We start from the raw sequence: 19,694 nt of genomic DNA, 5'->3' as shown, positions 1-19,694 counted from the left end.
GGTAAAATATGCATAACATAATATTTACCGTGTAACCATTTTTAAAAGTATAGTTCAGTGCCAGTAAGGACCCTCGTATTGTACAACCATCACACTCTCACTTTTAATACATTGTCACAATTTCCTTTTCATTAACTTTGCTTTAGTAACACACTGAGCTTTATGCACCTTAAAACGTTCTGCTGGAGTCCATTCAGAAACTGGATGGGTGAAGTAAATCACAGCCCTTCACAGGCTGTCCACATCATAGGCTTTTCTGTTAATGGACTTTAAGAGGTAAGATTTCACTTCATCGCTCCCCTCCCGCCCTTCTGGGCATCAGTAATTGATAGGTAACCATAGCAGCACCCACATCTCTCCAAAAAAAAAAAAAGAAAAGCCACAACAGAGTCCCTAAAGGAAGCTGTGGTGAGCCAGCTTCGAGCTTCCGCCGCTTCCTTTTCCACTGCGCAAAGTGAGTCGCGCAGGGACCAGGCTTTTTATCTGGGACTGCAGGCAGGAGGTGAAGGAAGAAAAATAATGAACAACGTGAGAAATACAGCTGAAGTGTCAGTGCTCCCTCTTTTTGCCCTCCTTTGGTTCCCTGCGCTTCAGCATAAATCACTCAGCCCGGAGCGGCGTTCCCTTACACCCGCCGTCAGGCCAGTCGGTTGGGGCTCGCGCTTTTTATTGACGCAAACCTCCCATTCTCGCGGGAACTTGGGAGCGGGAGCCGCAGAGGGCGGACAGATCTCTCGAAATCTCGGTTGGCGCTGGAGCGAGAGCAACGGCTGAGGGATTTGGAGAGAGGAGGAGGGGCGTGGCGCACGGGTTGGAAGGGGCGGGGCCTAACCTCAGCGAGGGGAGGGAATAAGCTGGAGGGGGAGGCGAGGAAAGGCCGGGGGCGGGGCCACGTGGCTCGGGACCTGTTGATCGCAGGTAGCGCCGGCTGGTCCCGGCTCCCTCGGGACTAGGGAGAGTGCGCATGCTCGCGGGCCGCACTGGGCTAGTCGCCGAGCGGCGGTGACGAACCGGCTTCTCCGCTGCGGTGGTTGCGGTTGCTGCGATCGCGATGTGAGGGGGCCCGAGGCGGGATGGTGCGGACCCGGGTAGGGCAGTCTTCTTCCAGTAGGACAACGAGCTCCTCCGTCCGACAGGCGGTGGAGGAGGCCGAACCGGGCGAGAGGTAAGCCCCTAACTGTCTTCGTCTCCCCTGGCTCCCGACACCCACGACCCCTCCCTCCGTCCCTCTTTCCCACGGGCCCGGCAGGAAGTGGCCTCCTTCTCCTTGTCGTCCCCTGCTTGTCCCCTCTCGTCCGCTCCCGCCCCTCACCCGGCTGCTCCCGATCGGAGCCCGGTCCCGGGCCCGTTGAAGGTCGGTGGGGACGGTGGTGCAGAGTGCGCTCAGAGTGGCGAGGGGCCGCGGCGCGCAGCTCTCCCGGTTTTCTCTGCCGCCCCTGCCCCTGAGGCGCGTCCCTCGGCCGGCTCTTCCTGAACCGCACTCCTGCGTCCCACACTTCGTCTGCCCTTCGCACTCTGCTCCATCCTTGCTCCTCTGTCGGGTCTTTACCCTCCTTTCTTGGTTCTGCTCTTTCATCCCGCCTCCCACGTGCCTTTTCGCCCTGGTGGTCCCTTGGTTTGAGGCAGTGTGTCCTTTTGCTCTCCTCGATTTCTTCTCTCACGGTGCATCCCTAGCCTGGCTCTTCTTACCCGACGCTCGTTACCTTCACCGACCAGGTTTCGCACTCTCTTGCCCCTATTCTCCCTTGGCTGTCTTTGATTCTCATCGTCCTCCTTTCGGTACTTCATCTTTGTTGTCTTTTGTTAGTTTCTGATTGTGCGTTTTGTTTTAGCATCGCTTTGCGCTAGAATTTATTCTGTGTCCAACAACACCTTCGGAGGCCCTCACTCTCTTAATCCTTAGCTCTCTTTGGTACCCAACTTCATCGTTTTCTGCCTTGTGGCCCCAGTCCTTCCGTTTTTTTCTCCATCCAGATCCTGTTTCTAATCTCTAGTCTTGATTTTTTTCCCCTCTAAACTTTTTTTTATTTGCATAGGTTGAGCCTCTTAACTTCAGTCCGTTTGTTTGGCTTTTTATTAAATCTCTGAAGAGTTCTAGTCTCTTCTGCTTTCTAGCTAAGCTAGGTATTTACTTAGTATTCTTAGTTCAGCTTCAAATTTAATAAGATCTCTTCATCTTCTTTCTTCACTGGCTGGAAATATCAAAAGAGTGACAGTAGCAATAACCTGTTACACTTACTGATTAAAGCTTTAATTTTTTTAAGAATTATGTTTATCTCACCTGCCAGGAGAAACAACTTGAATACAGACTTGATGAAAGTATAAAGATTAGAATTTGTTAAAGGCTGAGTTAATACAATTGTAAGGTTAAAATTTGGAAATTTTATTGCTCTCCAGGAAATACAGTTGTCCAAGAACTAATCTTAAATGAAATTTAAGAAAGTTTATTTTACAAAATTAAGTATTAGTTTTTATACATTTACTATTGTAATTGATTGCATCATTTTCCTGATGGTCTCTGTTCTCTTTAATAAATATTTACAGTTTCTACTAACTTAGTGTGCTTACTGAAGGAGAAATATGTGAGACAAGGATTAAATTTTTGAGTCGGGCAAAATAACTTTCTAAACAGTTTTGGAAATGTTTTTCCCCCATCTCATTGTGATCAAGATTCGGCTTATATAAAACTTGCCTCTATATAAACAATGATATAGTATCTTATTTTGAAGGCAGTTGCTTTCAGTCAAGTCTGCCTTTACTCTAGGGTTGAAGATCAGCTGGGTTATGATTTTCTTATTGAAACCTCAAAGCAATCCACAAACAGTAAATTCTACCTTATGTTGTCTGTCAGGTAGGAGTTGCATTTTTCTGTTACTGTTGTACAAAGGGAACCACCAAGGCAAAGAAGTGTAGTTCCTTATTGGAAGTGCTAGTAGAGGGAAAAGTAAAGGGAGATACAGTTTAGGATCTTATGTCAGACCCACACCTCATTTGGAAGAACCAGCAGTTACTGTGTATGGTACAAAGTGATGAACTCCTCAGCTTTTAAGATTTTTTAAAAATGATTTTCCCAGAGCAAATAGAAATAACTGTTGCTTCTAGAGAAAGCCTTGCTGCTTTACAAGGGCAAGTTTTTTTTTATTTTTAGGAAGCTATTGATTAAAATTAAATACTTAGAAGTTCTTGTTGATATTTTTTAGTGAGTTGATTCTGTGCTCTTAGAAATAAAAATAAAGATTCATGGAGGATAACAGGTACAGGACTAGGAGTCAAAAGATCCAAACTCTTATGATGACTCATGACATTAGTTTGTAGAAGCCAGTTAACCTCTATGGCTTGGTGTCTCTACCTGTAATATGTGGGTAAAAAAAGGTAATCTTTCATTAGCAAAGTAAGCCCTAATCATTTAAACATGCTTAGGACGACCACAGACAAAAATTACTATGTAAATACTTAATTTTTATCTCTTTTAGACTGTGTAGTAAGAGCGTAATCGAATCCTTAAATCCCAAATCACTGGAATTTAGATTTTTTTTAAATTTCAGATTTCTGAGAAAAGTCTAGTAGAATGCTGTGAACTGTAGACTAGCTTAGATTAATGTTCTGTACAGTGAAACAGATGCTGCAGCATTCAGTATGTAGGACAGATAGGCCCTTTGTTTGCCAGGACTTGACACTGAAAATATAAGTTATATGTATATCTGTAGTTACCTCCAAAGTTTCTGTGTCTTATATTTTAGCTTTGTTTACTGTAGATATAGACCCTTGAGAATGGGGTTGTTTAAAGAATAGAAAGGGCAAGGATTTCCTTTGCTTTGATTCTAAGTATTGAGGAAAAACTGCTTAAAAGCAAATTTTGTGATATGTATGTATTTAAATAAATGGATGGAGATGGGGCATATAGATCTGAAGTGAGTAGTGTTTTTTCTTTTTTTCCTTGAGTTGTTTTTAGGAAGACGGTTTAGAAATTAATAAGAATAACAAGCAGAGTGGTGATAAAGAAGAAAGCATTCTTAATGGGCCCAATGTTTTTTTTCAGAAAAGTTAGGAAGAAAAAGTCAGGTCTAGATTTTTCAGAATAAATAGTGTGAGACGATTCCACAGTGGGTTTCAGCATTTTGTTTTTAAAGATTTCTGTTTTTTTAAACAGGTACGTACTTGGTTTCCCAGTGATGTACTAAATTTCATATAAAATTAGCCTCTTTTTTCTTAACAGGAATATAAAGGTGTCAGATATATTATACTATTAAGAGATGTCTCCTACTTGAATAACCCCTTACACTTTATTCTTATTTTGATGAAACAATTTTTATGAACTATCTCGCAACCAAGAAAGCATTCTGAGAAAATTATAGCATATTTCCTTTTATGGGATTAGGTATCTGCAAACATCGATAAGATACATAGAAAGTATTTCCAAATTATGTTGTTAATATAGAATTCTGTTATTTATAATATTATGTTCTGTTAAGTTTTATGAAATGTCCTTTGGCTAGTTCTCAACAGTTCTGAACTAGAAGTATTCCTTTATTGAAACCCCCTTGAAGCTGCCTTGTAGGATGCAGCTGCTTCATTCATTACTGTTTTTAGAGCAGTGGTGTCTCAGACACCTGCTCTCTGACATCTCCAAGTTGCCAGTAAGTTGTGTGCTTCAATTGGAAATACGTACTGCTGAGTGAAAATGTCTAAGCGGCAAGGTCAGGGCTTATTGACAATCACAGTGTAAGACCTTGGAAGCCTATATTCCCATTGCCATTACTTTTGTCTTTTGGAATTGAGAAACCCAGATTTTAAAACCACCCTCATTTTAACTCAGGTCTACTTTAAGACTGAAAATTAGTTATTTTCCTCTGGCAGATAAGATTAGAATGTAGTCTCTCAGCAGTCTTGTTCTATAAAATTAATAACTATTTTATGTTAAAGTATAATAATTTTATAATGTAATGTTTGCCAAGGGCCCCATTTTGGTAGAACAGTTCTTAAATTGTCATTCAGGTCTGGAGAGCCAGAGAATTGTCAATAAGGATTGAAATCAGAAAAACTATTTTAATAGAGAATTGAAATATTCACTGTCTTGTTTTTTATTCTGCTTTTCCCCAACACCTAAGAAGATCATAATTGGAAGCCAACCCTTTTTTCATTAAGGTCCTAATGGCCTACAAGTGAAAATATTTTCAAGCTATGTAATTGAAATTTACAAATTGAGTTGCATTATTTTGAATAGACGTTTCCTTGAATGAAATCATATTTAAAAATTGATATAAAAGGAAACATAATGTCAGCAATTTATTGAGCACTAAGTACAATGTTTAGTGCTTTGTATAAATTTGTATATAATCTTTTCAAGCCTTGCCTTTTGACCTAGCAATTATATATTATTTCTGTTTGAGAAAATGAGGCTTAGAGAGTGTGAACTAGAAGCTAGGTCTGTCTGATACCAAAGTTTACAATATTGTAAACTAAAGAAAGCAAGAAAGCCTAGACAGTTAAGGAAACAGTATTTGTTTCTCAGAATATTTTTCAGAGAAAGGATTGTAATTCTCTTTGTTCTCATTCTAAGCTTCTTTTCTCTGTTGAAGATGAAATATTTTAAGGAATGCTAGGCAGATCCCTGAACTAGGCAGTAGATGATGACTGTTTATTTCTGCATTTCTCTTAATGTTAAAAGGAGTAACTAGTCTTTGTTACTTTGTGGGTTTTTTAAGCTATATCATAACGTGATATAGTCAAAGACATTCTGAATTATGTTACTAGCAGATTTGTTTTATAATATAGATGTGTCCCTAAAAGTTTACGTGAACTGCTTTTGATAAATCCTATTTTCCTTATAATGTCAGAGGTAGCTTTCATTAAGTGTGCCATAATGAGCGCTAAATTAACCATGGAAATGCTCTGAAAAATTCCTAACATGCTTTCTACATTATGTTTAAAAAATATTTTTTCTATGGATTTTCTATCATATTATCACAGTTATCCAAAATTAAGTGTTCTGTTTTGAGATTGCTTACTTCTTAATCTAAGTTTTAGTTGTAAGATTAGTAATAACATAGTTCTCTTTTATTAGACAATTGTTTAAACACAAATTTCAAAGATGTTAGAAGAGAACAATGCCTTTAAAACTTCAGATAGTATGTTTGTTAGTGTGGGATGTGAGAAATTTGGACATTTCATAATTAGGGAATAATGTTAATTACATAGAAAATTGACTAGTTAATTTATCAGGTGTTATTTTTTTTTCATTATTGCATTCTGATTTCAGTTATTCTTTAAATAGGGGCATGTTTATCTCATGGCTTGACTATCATTGAATCTATTTCTTGTAACAATTCAGGTATAGACTTTAGAATTATGCAAGTTTAAATATAAATCATGAAGTTTTACACATTTGGGGTTTTTGTCCTTTTTCCGTTATTTCCTAACTGTGTGACCTTGGATAAATTATGTAAATAGTTTGCTCTTTAGTTTCCTCACCTATAAAATGGAGTAATTGCTGTTTTGGATTTTTATGAGAATTAAATGAAATAACATAGGTAAAGTTACTGGTCTAAGAGTAGGAGCTCCAAAAAGTTCTGAGTATCTAGTATATTCGGTTTCTATTTTATATTGCTATTTGGTATCAATACAGCTTTTTAAAAGTTTGTCTATCAAGCTATTCTCGTTGTCCTTTCTTTGAACATCTCCCTCTTCTCCTCTCCTCAAAAGAGAAGAATTTAGTACTCTAGACTCTTTTTAAATATTTCTATCATGTCTGCATGTCTGGCTAGCCCTCAGGAGTTCATTTTGATGATTAAGGATTGGTAGCAAAAGTTTCTAGACCAGTGATTTTTCTTACTTACATGTCCCCTCTACTGTACTTTTTCTGATAAACTCATCTTCACTGTGAATCACTTTTTAAAATGAGAGTTGTCACTGATGAAAGTATGTTGTGCATGTGAATAATTGTGATGGCAAAAAAAAGGTTAAAAGCCATCTGAGTGATGGTGATCTTCAGAGTCAGAAAAGTGACAGGTGGCGTGGCTGTTGAAGAGGAGGATATAATCCAGTGACTTAGCATGTTTCGCCCCTGCTAGAAGGAGTTTACAAAACTGGGCAGGTGTCAGGGCCTCAGCCAATCAAAAAGGGAACTGCATGTAAATCAAGAAATAAGACCATAGCTCAGATATTTAGAGTGAACCAAGCAATGCAGACTTAACCTACTTAGGTGGCCAGAATGATGCCAGATAGAAAGGTTAGAGATGCAAGACTAATCCATATGTCACTGGCTGATTCTTTCCAATATATCGCTGTGTGGACTGACTTGGTCAGGATTACCTTAAGGATTTTAAGGGTCTGAGCCTATGGAATTGATTTCTGCTGTGCCCTAGGTGAGTGGATCTTAGGAAAGGTGGCAGCGGAGCATACCTTCTCGTAAGGGACCCATCTCCCTACTCAGTTTTCTACAGAACTTGGCTGTTACAATAATCTTTTATTCTTCACATGGTTATGAGAACAGCATTCTGAATGCTTCTATGGTTGCCTCTATTTTGAGCTTTCTGCTTATTCATTGGGAGAAGGCCCAAGAAAATGGACCCAAAATTGACTTGCTTCTATTAAATGGATGAGTTAACCTCTTTCTAGATCTAGATGATTTCTTTGTTCCCATCATATTCCCATTTAACATGCTTGAATTTATCTGTACTTGTTAGATGCTCTTCCCTCCATTGGTCCCAGATCCCAAATGTCAGCCTCAGTCCCCACACATGTCATAGTGTGAGTCCCTCATCTAGTTGGGCTTGACTTTGATGTTGTCTCATATGATATCAGTACTTATATGTCTATCATAATGTGGGCTTCTCACTACTTTGAATGTGAACATTTAAAGATGTGTATATTTTTTGTATTAGGTTGGTGCAAAACTAACTGTGGTTTTTGCAATTATTTTTCACCTTTTAAACTGCAATTACTTTTGCACCTAGTACAATATGGCCCCTAAATGCAAGTTTACCACATTATCTAATGTTTAGCTGAAGAACAGATATTTTTTCCTAAAGCTGGAAGAAAAAGTGAAAGTATTTTACTGTTGAGACATGATATGTTGATTGCCAACATGGAGCCTTTCTAAGATTTTTAATGGTAATTTGGTCCATTGGTGATTTTTGCCTTGTGTGGTATCTTTAGTACCTAACTTTTGTATGAGATTGGACATCATTATTCGGATTGTCAGTATTACAGGCTCTGAACCCATCTGTCCCACAGGTGCTAACTTGTGAATAGAATCATAAGCTGAAGCTGTTGGCTCCATAATTGATAGAAATGATTCCTTTATTCCTTAGGTTGACAAAGGGAGTGTCTGGAATCTCCAATTTGTTTAGTTCCTTTACCCTTTGCTTTAGGAGAAACAAATAACCTCAAAGTATCTATTTTGAGTCTGTAGTTCAAGAGTCAAGGCTGTTAGTTTTTTTATTTCTGTGAGAGGATTTGATTGGTCATCCCCTGTGGTCTCCAGTCCATCTTAAAGAATCTGTGACTCTGCCTCTTAGTTTCAGATGTTTCTGCATCCTCTTTTCTGAAATACTCATGAATTCAGACTGAGTTCAAAATGGTTAGATATTATTTTAGGATTCATGTGGATGGTACATGAGTATCCTCCACATTTCCCCATATATCCAAGCCTGGACTGCCATTTATGGGTATTGGAGGTCTCTTAGCTGATCCATTGGGAGTGAGCACCGCTGTGGTCTTAGAAGCTGTGCACGGTTTTCCTGTACCTCGTGCCATTTCTGGGGCAATTCCTATACACTGCACTCCAGCAGTTAAAGAGATAGCTTGGTATTCTTAGACCAAGATGTCCAATAGAAATATGTGAGATATGTGTAATTTAAAAATTTTCTAGTAGCTACCTTTAAAAAAGTAAAAATAAACTGGTAAAATTAATTTATATATATATATATATATATATATATATATATATATATATATATATATATATATATATATATATATATTTTATTTAACCTAACATACCCAAAATATTATTTCAAGATATGATCAATATAAAAAGCATATTAATAAGATATTTGCATTCTTTTTCTGTACTGTCTTTGAAATCCACTATGTACACGTAACATATCTGAATTAGTATATTACATTTTTAACAGTTAAAGTAAAATATTGTCCTATCAAAACAATAAAATTAATGTTTAATATTTTATATTGCTTTAGTGTTTGGATTTAAATTTAAGTTAGTTTAAAGTTAAAAATTTAGTTTCTCACACTAGTCACATTTCAGTTGTTCAGTAGTGTGGCTAGTGGCCACTGTGTTGTACAGAGCAGCTCTCGAGGGCTAAAAATGTCTTTCAGATTAATAGGTAACTTTGTTTCTTTGGGAGTAAGCTAACTTTCTCTAAGGTATTACAAGGTAATTGTAAGATAGTTTTCCCTATCGGTTTTAAATAGCAGAAAACCCCTTCTTATATCTAAGAGCCTTTCAGCCTAAGTTTCTCATTTTGTATCAGAGTCAGTTCCTGTTTGTGGTTCCCCTGTGGCTTCTTCAGATTGGGATTTATAGTTTACTCAGCTACATTCTCTCTTAAGGGCGTAGGAGTGACTGAGGAAGGAGCCCTATTTGAACAAACCTCTCAAATTATTCTGTTTAGGCTATTTTGCCAGGACAAGGAGAACTGAATGAACAATTCAGTCTGAGGTAAGTCAGCTGATTCCCGTAGCTTCAAAAGCTCAGATTAAAGTGCCAAGTCCTGAGCCAGCCAGCGGACTGTGTAGGAAGGCCATGAAACTCACAGCTTCTGGTGGGTGCAGAGTTCCTCCGTGGAGAGTCTACCAGGCATCATCTGCGGAAACGACAAGAAGCTCTTTCTTCAACTTCTTTTATTTTTGAGAGAGAACAGACCAGTATTTTTGTTTCAGATTCTTTGCTTGATGAACTGAGTAATATATAAGAGTCTGTGTAAGTCCGAGATTGCAAACTCTGAATGAATTTGCTCTGTAGAAGAATTCAGTTTGAACTACACAGATTTTGGGGGTTTTTTGTTGTTGTTTTTTAAGTAGTTGGCAACATCTAAAATTTAGGAGATTTCACCTTTAGAAAAAAAACATTTCCAGTTTCTTCTTGAAAATTTAGAAGTCTCTGATAGTGCTGGGCCAGCAAGGATTGGCTGGAACTGACTAGCTGTTGCTCCCTATGATGGGAAAAGAGCAGTTTATGGGAAGAGGATCAAACAGATCCTCTTTTGAGAATCCTCTGACTTTTTCTTTCCTTTCCTCTTTTGCCTGCTCTCTCCTTTTCCTTTAGTCCCTTCTCCTTTGATTTTTTTCTTCTACCAGTACATAAGAATGAAAACAATTCTTTATTTTGGGGGTGGGGGGAATGAAAAACAGATTTATCAGCATCACTCTGTATATATCTGTACATGTATGTTTCTAATAATGAATAAAAAGGGATGGATTTGAGGAAAATTAGACAGCAACAACAGAACAAAAAGCACCACAGGATACTAGAGGAAGAGTGAAGGAAATTGCTAGCAGACCTTGAACTTACACTGGTAGAGGAATTTTACCATAAAAGTTTATTCATGTATGTCTATGTTTTCAATATAGCAGTGTAATAATTTCTGTTTGGTTGGATATAAATAGAAAAATAATAATACTTAATATCTATGCAATATTTGATGTTAATTTATTAAGCATTCCTTAAATATTAAATTGAGTGCCTAACATATGTCAGGCAATGGGCAATATATCTATGAACAGAGTAGTCAGAATTTCCTGCCTTCATAAAGCTTACATTTCAGTGGGTAGAAATAATAAAGACTAATAAGTAAAATCTTTAGTTTGTTATATGAAGATTAATGCTGAGGGGGAAAATAAAAGAGGAAAGAGGGTGTGGATAGAGGAGAGTTATTATTTTAGATAGTGTTGCCAGGAAAGGCCTATTTGAGAAGTTAACATTTGAGTCAAGACTAGAAGGAGGTGAAAAAATAAGTCATTTGGATATTTGTGAAGGAAGAGTGATCCAGGGGACAAGTACAAAGACCCTGAGGCAGGAATATATTTGGTATGTTTGAGGAATAACAAGAAAACAATTGTGATTGGAGAGGGAAGACTAGTAGAGATGAAGTCAGAGAACTTATGGAAGATCCAGGTTATATAAGGTCCTCATATGGGCCATCATTGTAAGGCAGTTTTACTGAGCATGGTGGGAAGCCATTGAGGATTTGGAACAGAGGTGAGATATTTTACTTATTTTCAAGTAATATGTATTATTATATAACATATTTTAATATTAATGATATTGTGTACTATATATGTGTGTATATATATGTGTATATATATATACTTCATATATATATGTATATGTATATGTGTATATATATATATATATATATATATATATATATATATATATATATTTCTTAATACGTATAATATAAAGGATCATCTGTCTGATTTTTTGGAAATAGCCCGAAGGGATTACATAGTTGTTAGGATATAGGTTAGGTGTAGTTGCTGTAACAAAGAGTTATAAGAATTAAAATTCTGAGCAGTCTAGATAGGTAGAACATCTGTGCTCCATGAAACCATTCAGGAGTCCAAAATCTTTCCATCTTTTTGTTTGACCATCCTTCAGGATTTTGTTCTAATCTGTGTAGCCAAACTAGGTCACTATCAAGAAGGTATTTCAGCCTGTAAAAAAAGAGAAGCAGATGAAATCCAGGACAAAGAATTTCCTTTTAAACAAGTGAGGCAGGCGTTGCATATATCATTTCAGTTTACATTCCATGGGAAGGATCACTTGGCATCAAGGGTGGCTGGGAAATGTAGTCTCAGACTGGGTGACTGATTGGCAAGGAAAAAGTGGAAAATAGAAATGACAAGTAGTCCACTACAGTCCTCCACTTTGGTCACCTAAATCTCCATGTGTATCTTCCATCCTACCTTTTGAAAACACTCCTACCTCCCTTCCCCAAAGGAGACAATCTAAGCTGCGTTCATCCAAGCTAGCTAAGAGATGCAGTACTTTCTAAAAAATCCACAAGTCCAGTGACCTGTAAACAACACACAATTATTTGCATCTACCTCACACCTCCCACACACACCCAACATATAGTTGTGGATCAGAAACAGGGAAAGAGTCATAAAATGTTCCATTTAGATAAGTAAACAATGAGAAACACATCGTAGTCTCTGGTTGAGAGTGATGCTGGGCAGGAATGAAGATTCCTTGCTGGGGACATACAGTAATATCTCATAGCCTTTGTTCTGCTTTTCGATAAGAATGCCTTTGTTCATTGCACTGTGACCCCTGTCTTTACTTGCTGGATGTTTCTTCCTTATATTAACTTCCATGGCCACATCTGAGGTTGATATTGAAAGTTTGCCCACTTTGCAGGGTATATAGTTTTGATAGCCTGCTTCCTGCTACTGTAGGTTTGCCATCCTGTAAATTACATAGTCTCAAGGGTTTGTAGGTTTGTGTATAATTTCTTTCACAAATACAGTTCTCTCAAAAATGTAGTAAGATTCTTACAAGTTTGTCTCCATTCAGTACTATGTACCAGTAACTGCACCAAAGTTCCTTCCTGGTATAGTTCTTAAGCCTGCCTTTACTGCTCTCTGTGAACCCACTTTGTCTCAGTTAGTGACCACTGTCTTGAAGCCATTTGAAAGAGCGGGCATTGGTGGGTTGACAGCACCCTTAATCTGATCTTAGTCACAGAGGTGGATCTCTTTGATTTGTCAAGAAGTCTTAAAAGTTCTTTGAAAAAATGTAGTCCTTTGAAAAGAAGTCCTGCATTACATCATAAAAATGGCGGCATGAGGTGAGCCTCTTGAAATCTCCCCTGCAATTTATAACATATTGAACAACTATAATTCCACAAAGGACTCCCTGCACAGCAGACAGGCAAGACTAAGAGGCACGCAACTGAAATCATCTAAAGGTGGGCAGATTGGAACAGTGGGGAAGGAGAGAGGGACAAGTGCGGAGACATGGGCCACGCAGGCACAGGCGCAGACCGGAGCTCTAACCTCAGAGCTCCCTGCATGCCAGAGCTACTGCAGCCACTGAAGAGGGAAGAATTCAGACTGCTAGTGCTCTGATTATGGCCCGTAGTCCTGCTTGAGGGATCAACATATAACATGGCTGAACCCAACACTCACGGCAGAGACCCAACACTCTCTCAGAGCAAAAACTGAGGGAAGAAAGGTGAAAGCTGTGGTTTAAGCCTTCATTGTCAAGCAGGGGACAGAAGGCATAGGCATTGAGCCTAGCCACCCCTTCCTTACCGTCCTGGAGCTCGCTTCGTCCCCACCTGCCCAGTGCTAGAAGCAAACACGTAGCAATGTCAGATCAAAAGAATAGAATATTTGCAGTTCTGGGAATTTTGGTCTGTAGACACTGACTTGCAGCCCAGCTAGTTCCAGAGAAGGGGAGGGAGCCTTGGGTGCAGGATTGGCTGTGCTGGTGGTCAGTGCCATTGCTCTGGGCCACCTCTCACAACCACCCTGCCCCTGTCCCCACCTACCTGGGTGGATCGCTGCAAGAGTAAACAGAACTGCTGAAACACACAGGCTCTGAAACTGGTACAGGAGGAGCTTGGAACTTCAGAAGCTCTCTACATCCCCCCATGGAGGTGGGGTCCTATGACCCAGGTGAACTGTTCACAAAGGAGAAGTCTGCCTTCCAGGGAATCCCCCAATTGTGTGAGAAGCTGGAATAGTGCAGAGAAAATATAACACTACAGTGTGAGAGAGAATAAAAGACTGCAGTCAGAGAGAAAATAAAGCATTCTACCAACAGCTACTGGAAAATAAAAGAAAGACCTCTTCCTATCAACCTGTTGCAGAACCCACTCCTGTAGATGCCTAGGAAGGGAAATAATAATTCATTAATTGCCATGAATAACCACGATAACAACACAGCTCGGAAAGAAAACGAAAAGTTTCCAGAAAATGAACTTAAAGACGTGGAAATATATTACTTAAATGACAGAGAATTCAAGATTGCAGTTCTTAAAAAACTCAACAAGGTGCAAGAAAACAGAGACAGGCAGTTTAATGAACTCAGAAACAATGAAAGCACAAAATGAACATTTTACCAAAGAGATTGACATTTTGAAAAAGAACCAAATAGAATTTCTGGACATTAAGAACTCAATAAAAGAAATGAAGAATGAAATAACCAGCTTAGGTAGAGGAGTTGACCCGATGGAGGAAAGAATTAGTGACATTGAAGATAGAAATCTGGAAATGACATGGATGGAAGAAGAGAGAGACTTGAGAGTTAAAAGAAATGAAAGAAGTCTATAAGAACTTTCTGACTCCATCAGAAAGAGCAATATAAGAATAATGGGCATACCAGGAGGAGAAGAAAGGAAGAAGGGAACAGAGAATATATTCAAACAAATAGTCGACGAGAACTTCCCAAACTTGTGGAAAGAACTGGATCTTCGAATCCAAGAAGCAAATAACACAACTAATTACCTCAATCCCAAGAGGCCTTCTACCGGGCACATTTTATTGAAGCTGTCAAAAATTAACACCAAAGAAAGAATCCTGAGGGCAGCCTGGGAAAAGAAGATGGCAACCTACAATGGAAAGCCCATTAGAATATCATCAGTTTTTCAGCAGAAACAAGCCAGGAGGGTGTGGACTCAAATATTCAAACTATTGAAAGGGAGAAATTATAAGCCAAGAATAATATATCCAGCAAAGATATCCTTTAGATATGAAGGAGGAATAAAGACTTTCTTAGACAAACAGAAGGTGAGGGAATTTTCTAACGACAAGAAATACCGAAGGACACTATTTGACCTGAAACAAAAAAAGCAAAAGAATACAAAACCATGAGTAGTATTACGAACAGACAGAAGCGGGAAATGGCAACCCCTACACCAAATAGGACACTATAAACTTATAACAGACAACATAAAGAAGGGAAAAAAGAAAACACTTTAAAAAAGAGGAAAAAGACAACTTGCTACTGTAGAGCAGAAATTAACTCACAGCATAAATAGAGATAATTTGTGACAACAAAAACATAAAGGGCAGAGAGTAAAGGTCTGAACCGGCTCAAGGGAATGGAGAAAGTAAGCATGCTGAAGAAAATGGAATACTGTAAATATGAAACTTTTCTTTTACATAAACTTAATGATGACCACTCAAAAAAATCCAGAATTGAAATACATAATAGAAAAATAAGAAGAAATAGAGGCAAAAACCATAGAATACCACCACACTGGAATAATAGGCAGCAACAAAAAGTCAAAGAAGCAAGGGAGACACCATCCTTCCTGAAAACCAGAGATAGAATGATAGGAAATTCTCATATATCAATAATCACTCTAAATGTAAATGGGCTGAACTCACCAACAAAATGGCACAGAGTAGCAGATTGGGTTAAAAAACTAAAACCAGGGACGGGCGGATGGCTCAGTTGGTTAGAGCGTGAGCTCTGGGCAACGGGGCTGCCAGTTCTATTCCCACATGGGCCAGGGAGCTGCGCCCTCTGCTACTAGAATGAAGTCAATGAGCTGCCTCTTAGTTCCCCGGTGGCCAGATGGCTCAGTTGGTTAGAGCGTGGGCTCTCAACCACAACGTTGCTGGTTTGACTCCTGCAAGGGATGGTGGGCTGCGCCTCCTGCAACTAACAACAGCAATGGGACTTGGAGCTGAGCTGTGCCCTCCACAACTAAGATTGAAAGGAGAACAACTTGACTTGGAAAAGTTCCAGAAGTGCACACTATTCCCCAATAAAGTCCTGCTCCCCTTTGCCAATAAAATCTTTAAAACAAACAAACTAACAAAACTAAAACCAACCATACGCTTCCTCCGAGAGACACATCTCAGCTACAAGGACAAATATAGACTCAAAGTGACACTCCAAGCAAATGGTATTCAGAGAAAAGCATGTCTAACCATACTGATATAAAAAGAAATAGGATAAGCAGACTTCAGGGTAAAAAAACGTAACAAGAGACAAAGATGGACATTTCATAATGACAAAGGGGACTATACAACAAGAAGACATAACAGTCATCAATATTTATGCCCCCAATCAGGGAGTACCCAAATCTACAAAGCAACTACTAAGAGAACTGAAGGGAGAAATTGACCAAAACACAATTATACTAAGGGACCTAAATACATCATTGACAGCTATGGATAGATCATCCAAACACAAAATAATGAAATAGCAGCCTAAAATGACACATTAGATGAAATGGACATAATTGACATTTATAGAGCACTTCATCCTAGGACATCAGACTATACATTCTTTTCTAGTGTACATGGAACATTCTCAAGGATAGACCATGTATTGGGACATAAAACTAGCCTCAGTAAATTTAAGAAGATTGAAATCATCCCAAGCATATTCTCTGATCACAAGGCTTTGAAATTGGATATCAACTGCAAAAAGAAAACAGGAAGAACCACAAATATGTGGAGATTAAGCAACATACTTTCAAAGAACTACTGGGTCAAAGAAGAAGGAGAGATCAAAAGATACATAGAAACAAATGAGAATGAAAATGCATTGTTCCGGGGGGAAGGACATTATCACTGTGTGAGGGATATAAATGATAAATGTCTATCACATTGTTTTGTACACCTGAAACTAGTTTTTAAAAAACGGAAAGAAAAAAAATACATCATACCAAAATTTCTGGGATGCAGCAAAAGCAATTTTAAGAAGGAAATTTATATCATTACAGGCCTATCTCAAGAAACAAGAAAACTCCCAGATAAATAACCCCACATTACACCTTAAACAACTAGAAAAAGAAACATAAATGAAACCCAAAGTCAGCAGAAGGAAGTAAATAATAAAAATCAGAGGAAAACTAAATAAATAGAGAACAAAAAGACAATAGAAAAAATAAATCCAACAAAGAGCTGTTTCTTTGAAAAGACCAGTAAAATTGACAAACCCTTGGCTAGATGCACTAAGATAAAAAGAGAAAAGACACAAATAAAGAAAATCAGAAATGAAAGGGGAAATTATCATGGATGCCATAGAAATACAAAGGTTCATCCAAAAATATTATGAAGGATTTTATGACATCAAATTCAATAACCTAGAATAAATGGACAAGTTCTTAGACACATATAACCTTCCTAGGCTGAATCACGAAGAATTGAAAAATCTAAATAGACTGATCACCAGTAAGGAAATTGAATCAGTCATCCAAAACCTTCCCAAAAGCAAAAGTCCGGGACCAGATGGCTTCACTAGTGAATCCTACCAAACATTCAAAGAGGATCTAATACTTGTCCTATTCAAAGTCTTCCAAAAAATTGAAGAAGAGACAGTACTCTCTAACTCATTTTATGAGGCCAACAGTACCCCGATACTAAAACCTGGTAAAGACAACACAAAAAAAGAGAACTACAGACCAATATCTCTGATGAATACAGATGCAAAAATCCTAAACAAAATTCTAGCAAATCGAATGCAACAATTCATTAAAAAGATTATTCATCATGACCAATTGGGGTTCATCCCAGGGGCACAAGGATGGTTCAACATACGCAAATTGATCAATGTGATACACCACATAAACAAAATAAAGGACAAAAGTGATATGATTCTATCAATAGATGCAGAAAAAGCGTTTGACAAAATACAACATCCATTTTTGTTGAAAACACCTAATAAAATGGGTATAGAAGGAAAATACCTCAACATAATAAAGGCCTTATATGACAAACCCTCAGACTATCTTAATTAACAGTGAAAACCTGAAGCCCTTTGCTCTACGTTCAGGAATACGACAAGGCTATCCCCTATCACCTCTGCTTTGCAACATAGTTTTGGAATTCCTAGCCAGAGCGTTCAGGCAACAGAAAGAAATAAAAGGCATCCAAATAGGGAATGAAGAAGTTAAATTGTCACTTTTTGCAGATGACATGATGCTATAAATAGAAAACCCTAAAGACTCCACCAAAAAGCTATTAGAAATAATCAACGAATATAGTCAAGTTGCCGGCTACAAAATCAATGTACAAAAGTCGATTGCATTCCTGTATACTAACAATGAAATCTCAGAAAAAGAAATAAAAATAAAAACATTCCTTTTGCAATTGCAACAAAAAGAATAAAATATCTAGGAATAAGCTTAACCAAGGATGTGAAAGACTTATATAGTGAAAACTATAAGAGATTTTTAAAAGAAATTGAAGAAGACACAAAGAAATGGAAAGACATTCTGTGTTCATGGATTGGAAGAATCAGCATAGTTAAAATGGCCATATTACCCAAAGCAATATACACATTTAATGCAATCCCCATCAAAATCCCAATGGCATTTTTTAAAGAAATAGGACAAAAAATCATCAGATTTGTTTAGAACCACAAAAGACCCCAAATAGCCAAAGCAACCCTAAGAAGAACAGTGCTGGAGGTATCATACTCCCTGACTTGAGCTTGTACTACAGGGCAAAATAAAACAGTAAATAGACACACAGACCAGTGGAATGGAATGGACAGCCCAGAAATCCACATAAATATGGACGTAATTTTCAACAAAGAAACAAAAAAGATACAATAGAGGAAAGACATCCTCTTCTGGAAGAATTGGAAAGCCACATGCAACGGAATGAAACTAGACGACTCTCTGTCACCCTGTAATAAAATTAACTCAAAATGGTTCAAAGATCTAAACATAAGACCTGAAACAGTAAACTGCATAGAAGGCAACATAGGTAACTAAACTTATGGACCTTGGGTTCAAAGAGCATTTTATGAATTTAACCCCAAAGACAAGGGAAGTAAAAGTTAAAACAGTTGAATGGGACCATGTCAAACTAAAAAGCTTCTGCACAGCAAAAGAAACCATTGACAAAATAAAGAGGCAACCTACTGAATGGGAGAAGATTTTTGCAAACAACACCTCTGATAAGGGGCTAATATCCAAAATATATAAGGAACTCGTACAACTGAACAACAACAAAATCATACAATCCAATTAAAAAATGGGCAGAGGACCTGAATAGGCATTTCTTCAAAGATATACAAATGGCCAATAGACATGAAAAAATTAACATCCCTAATCATCAGAGAAATGCAAATAAAAACCACGAGATATCACGTCACACCAGTTAGAATGGCTATCATCAACAAAGCAAGTAATAACAAGTGTTGGAGTGGTTGTGGAGAAAAAGGAACCCTCATACACTGTTGGTGGGAATGCAGATTGTTGCAGCCACTATGGAAGGCAGTGTGGAGGTTCCACAAAAAAGAATAGAATTACCATATGACTCAGCAGTCCCTCTCCTGGGTATCTACCCAAAAAATCTGAAAACATTTATCTGTAAAGACATACGTGCTCCAATGTTCATTGCAGCTTTATTTATGGTGTCGAGGACATGGAAAGAACCAAAATGTCCTTCGATAGATGAATGGATAAAGAAGTTGTGGTATATATACACAATGGCATACTATTCAGTGGTAAGAAAAGATGAAATAGGGCCATTTGTGGCAACAGGGATGGATCTTGAGATTACAATGCTGATCCAAATAAGTCAGATTGAAAAAGCAGAGAACCATATGATTTCACTGATATGTGGTATATAAACCAAAAACAACAAAAGAAGAAGACAAACAAATGAGAAACATAAACTCATAGACACAGATAATCATAGTTTAGTGGTTACCAGAGGGTAAGGGGGGAAGGGAGTGGTAGATGAGGGTAAAG

At 38.1% G+C, this 19,694-nt stretch overlaps 1 protein-coding gene across 8 annotated transcripts in view; it reads left to right on the top strand.

Moving 5' to 3' along the window:
- Positions 1-882: 882 nt before the first annotated feature.
- FAM135A (family with sequence similarity 135 member A) overlaps positions 883-19,694 on the top strand; it is a 113,547-nt gene continuing 94,735 nt past the window's right edge. For all 8 annotated transcript variants that reach the window (XM_074333162.2, XM_074333159.2, XM_074333161.2 and 5 more), the window contains exon 1: positions 883-1,165. In XM_074333162.2, the coding sequence (XP_074189263.2) occupies positions 1,074-1,165 (92 nt within the window). In that variant the 5' untranslated portion in view covers positions 883-1,073. The remainder of the gene's footprint in view (positions 1,166-19,694) is intronic.

This window comes from Rhinolophus sinicus, chromosome 2 (assembly GCF_057876585.1).
Source record: "Rhinolophus sinicus isolate RSI-liver-muscle chromosome 2, RSI-T2T, whole genome shotgun sequence".
NCBI classification, from domain to species: Eukaryota; Metazoa; Chordata; class Mammalia; order Chiroptera; family Rhinolophidae; genus Rhinolophus; species Rhinolophus sinicus.
This window is presented reverse-complemented; position numbering and strand designations above follow the sequence as displayed.